Source organism: Formica exsecta, unplaced genomic scaffold (assembly GCF_003651465.1).
Source record: "Formica exsecta isolate Colony F162 unplaced genomic scaffold, ASM365146v1 scaffold391, whole genome shotgun sequence".
Lineage (NCBI taxonomy): Eukaryota > Metazoa > Arthropoda > Insecta > Hymenoptera > Formicidae > Formica > Formica exsecta.
In genome coordinates, this window is record NW_021851147.1 from 144447 (window position 1) to 147940 (window position 3494).

At 40.2% G+C, this 3494-nt stretch overlaps 1 protein-coding gene across 1 annotated transcript; it reads right to left on the reverse strand.

Moving 5' to 3' along the window:
• Positions 1-680: 680 nt before the first annotated feature.
• Positions 681-2653, reverse strand: LOC115239607. The gene is made up of 4 exons (XM_029814207.1): positions 1755-2653; positions 1507-1614; positions 1256-1441; positions 681-1162 (listed from the first exon to the last, which is right to left on the reverse strand). The coding sequence occupies exons 1-4, from the start codon at positions 2651-2653 to the stop codon at positions 1060-1062; spliced, it is 1296 nt and encodes a 431-aa protein (XP_029670067.1). The 3' UTR covers positions 681-1059.
• Positions 2654-3494: the final 841 nt, after the last annotated feature.

Genomic DNA, 3494 nt, shown 5'->3' on the forward strand with positions numbered 1-3494 from the left:
GAAAGAGAGAGAAGAAGGAATTGTAATTTTTAAAATATAAAATATAAATATTAAGAGAGTAAATAAGAGCGAGAGAATGCCATGCGAATATTACATCCAGACATTACATATTACATTTAGTCATCGTTACATATTACCTGTTACATTTAGCGTCGTTACACTTAGCCCTCAAATTATCCATTTTACTTGGCCAGCACCTTGTTAATTAAAAATTGCGGTGCGCCTCATCGCCTCGGTTTGACCGCGTGTAATTATTGTCGGCGCGTGTAACGTGTGCGCGGCGCGTGTGCGATAATTGGTCAGCTGCTTGCCCGTCGACGGAAAGTCCGTTGTGCATCCATAAATTCTCCGACCGCGCGCTCGCCGTAGTAGAATAACGCCGACCTACTTATAAAACTGACTACTTTCACTTGCGAGGACGAGGTCGGCACGGATGCACAGGCGGAACGAATTTCCGAATAACATACCTCCCACTCTCTCGCGTCCCGGTACTTCATTCTTTAAAAAAATCCAGTTTTTATCCTCATTTTCGTTATTTTTACGGCAACTTTCGCGTCTTGTTGTTTTGCTGGCGCAGAAAGATACGATGGCTCATTAATCGTTGCGATATACGCGTAATATAAAAATCATCGTTCTCACTTATCGACAGTGTCGTGTTTTTATTGAACATCACTAAATTACAGAATGCTTTTCATGCACAAAATTAAATCGTGGAATAATTAAACAAAGAGGACATTAAATTTCTTGAATATAATTTTGTAGAGTGATGTATAACTAATTTTTAATATATCGCGATGCATATCTCTCTATTAACAATTATCTATAATATATAATCGACATATTGATATATATATATATATATTATTACTATGGTCATTATACATATGTGATGTGTGATCGGCATAATTATAATGTTTTTTTCGTTTTTTGTACTCTTGCTATTTCATGCATAAAGTCACGAATTTGCATAATGTGTAAATATTAACGCTATAAATCAACGAGCGCAAAATTGATCGCGTGTGTGGCTGTAAGTGGTTTTTCAGGCTTCCTAGACGGTCATTAACAATCGATGGTCGTACAATCCTTCTTTCTCACAGCGCTAAATATCTCACGAAGACCGTTTCTTTTTGCCACGTCATCTGCTTCTGCGTTCATCTGCGTTCTGTTAATATGTAAAAGAAAAGAGACATATTTTTTCTTATATTGTTTTACAAATATATTGATCAGCAATACGGAATTGAAGTGCGTCATTTACCTAGTAGCCAAGTTCCACAGGATATTCTGCAAAATGTTGGATTGCGGTTCGCCGCCAGCCAGAATCAATTCACATATTGATCGATCTTCACAGACGGCTGCTAATTGTTCGTCGAGCGAGCGTGCCTGCTTATGCTCGATTGGCAGGTCGGCGACCCGAAGTTTCGAAAGGACGATGCTCGGCTGACTGGAATGAAATCTGTTTCTGATTAAAAAAATATGAGCGAGTAGATACAAAAAGAGGCGACTCACGTTGTCGTGTTGTTGTCGACCCGCACAACCTTGGGCGTCAGCGCTAACAGCAGACCCAGTGGCAAAAAAGTACTGATCAGGTGAATGATCTTCTTCCAAGGAGACATACTGCAAATGATATATTTTTGTTTTATATGTATTTAAAATTCAATCTTATTAATGGCAGAAGCCATTAGATACAAATGTAACATTGCTTCATTAATTCCCTAAAATATTCTGTTCATTTGATCGCCGCGTTGAAAACCCACCTTCTCATTTGCGGATAACCCATCGTCGAGTGTGGCGCTTCCACGTATTGTATATCGTGATACTCTTCACCCGGTTGATAAAACGTGTACGGGAATTTACGTTTCCTCGTGTAAGTGGACTGCTGAACAACCAAGACGCCGTTACTCTCGGGCTTCTTTATCATCTCGAGTGTGGTCTCTTGCATCGGCTGATGAACGTTCTGATTTTGACTGGAGTAATAATTGATGACGTACGGAGGAGATCTCGAGAGGTCGAAGTAAGCACCAGTCGATCGATGATCCGTCATTGATTTACCGAAGATCGTCAATGTGTCCTGCGGCTTCTTCAAGACGTTTTGGAAAAACGTCTGATCGAGGAACACGTGTCCTACAGTAACCTCTTCGAGCGGCGACCCCGAAACGGTCTCTGTAACTTCTTGCTGATCGTTGAAGGGATGATGGATACTCGACGGTATCTGAATATCATCTTGGAACTTAATTCTGCTCGGTCGCGTCGCTTCATCTATCAGACTGGAGACACCTTGATACGTGTTCTGCAGGGCATTCTGGGACCGCTCATGCTGCGCGTCCAGATGAATACTGTTCTCGAATCTCACGTGTTGCACGTTGTTGAAGGGATTCTTTCGACTCTTGGGCTGCTCGATTTCGCCTAAGTGTATACTGGGTCTGAAGACGTTGGAACTGTTTTGGGAGAGAGTCTCGAAGACGATTGGCGATGTTGATTTCTGACTATTATTGGCGACTGATGTAGGCGTCGTCGTTTCCTGATCCGAATACCGATCCCCAAGGGAAGTTTCCTTAAAGGAGACCTTTTCGCATATGACTTCAGATATTTCAGCGGTCCACGCGTATATAAATACGGCGAGCAAAAGACGTTCGGAGATCTTATGCAACCGCATGTTTGTCGATTAAGTCAACGGTCAGTGCAAATGGAGTCACGATGACGAACGACTATTGAAGACAGCTGTTTCCATTGCGAGAAACCCGCAACTGAAGGATTCAGTACGACATACTGTGACTTTAACTCACGAAGGCAAGAGTTACCTTAATGCGGGCGCTAAAAAGCGTGAATGTGGGAACAGTGTGCCTTAATCATTGTCCGTACTCCAATTGTCGTCGACAAAGTAAGTGTTGCGATCTTTAGTTCCAGCAGATTTCATCATGGTACACGGTGCATCATGCCGTAAATGCACATGTCGCGACGATGAGATAGATATTTTCGAAAACAATTTCACATAAAATTAATTATTAATCAAAGAGAGAAAGAAGTAAAATATTTATTATTATCTTTCGCTTCTGTTCTTCTCGTCTTATTTTTAATTTTACTTCTGTTTCAGATTTTATATTTATCAATATCATTCATATACCGGAAAAAGTAATAAATTTATTACACTCGCAAAATCAAATTAAAGTCTGTGACTTTTATTTCATTAAATATTGTAGAAAGGAACAACTCACAAACGCAAATAACTCTGAATTATTTATTGAAAAATTGAATCTTTTTTACCGAGATATACATATGCTACATTTTGATTTCACTATTTTATAAAAAAAGATTCAGATCAGATGAAAGCAAGTGAAACGTTTAATGGATTGCTAAATTGCGTAATTAAGATAGAAGACATTCCTTGCTTCAGAGATACTCGTCGAGTACAAGTGTAATGAGCGGAAGGGGTGAAAAGACTTTCTAAGCCAAGTTTTATCGCCGAGCGGTGAGAGTCTGACCCTGTTTCACGGCGA

What these genes read in the sequence shown, in the direction of transcription:
- LOC115239607 (XM_029814207.1), bottom strand. Translation starts at nt 2,653, where the DNA reads ATGCGGTTGCATAAGATCTCCGAACGTCTTTTGCTCGCCGTATTTATA. An exon ending in GGTTATCCGCAAATGAGAAG is followed by an intron (nt 1,615 to 1,754) that starts GTGGGTTTTCAA and finishes TATCATTTGCAG; the next exon opens with TATGTCTCCTTGGAAGAAGA. An exon ending in CTGTGGAACTTGGCTACTAG is followed by an intron (nt 1,163 to 1,255) that starts GTAAATGACGCA and finishes ACATATTAACAG; the next exon opens with AACGCAGATGAACGCAGAAG.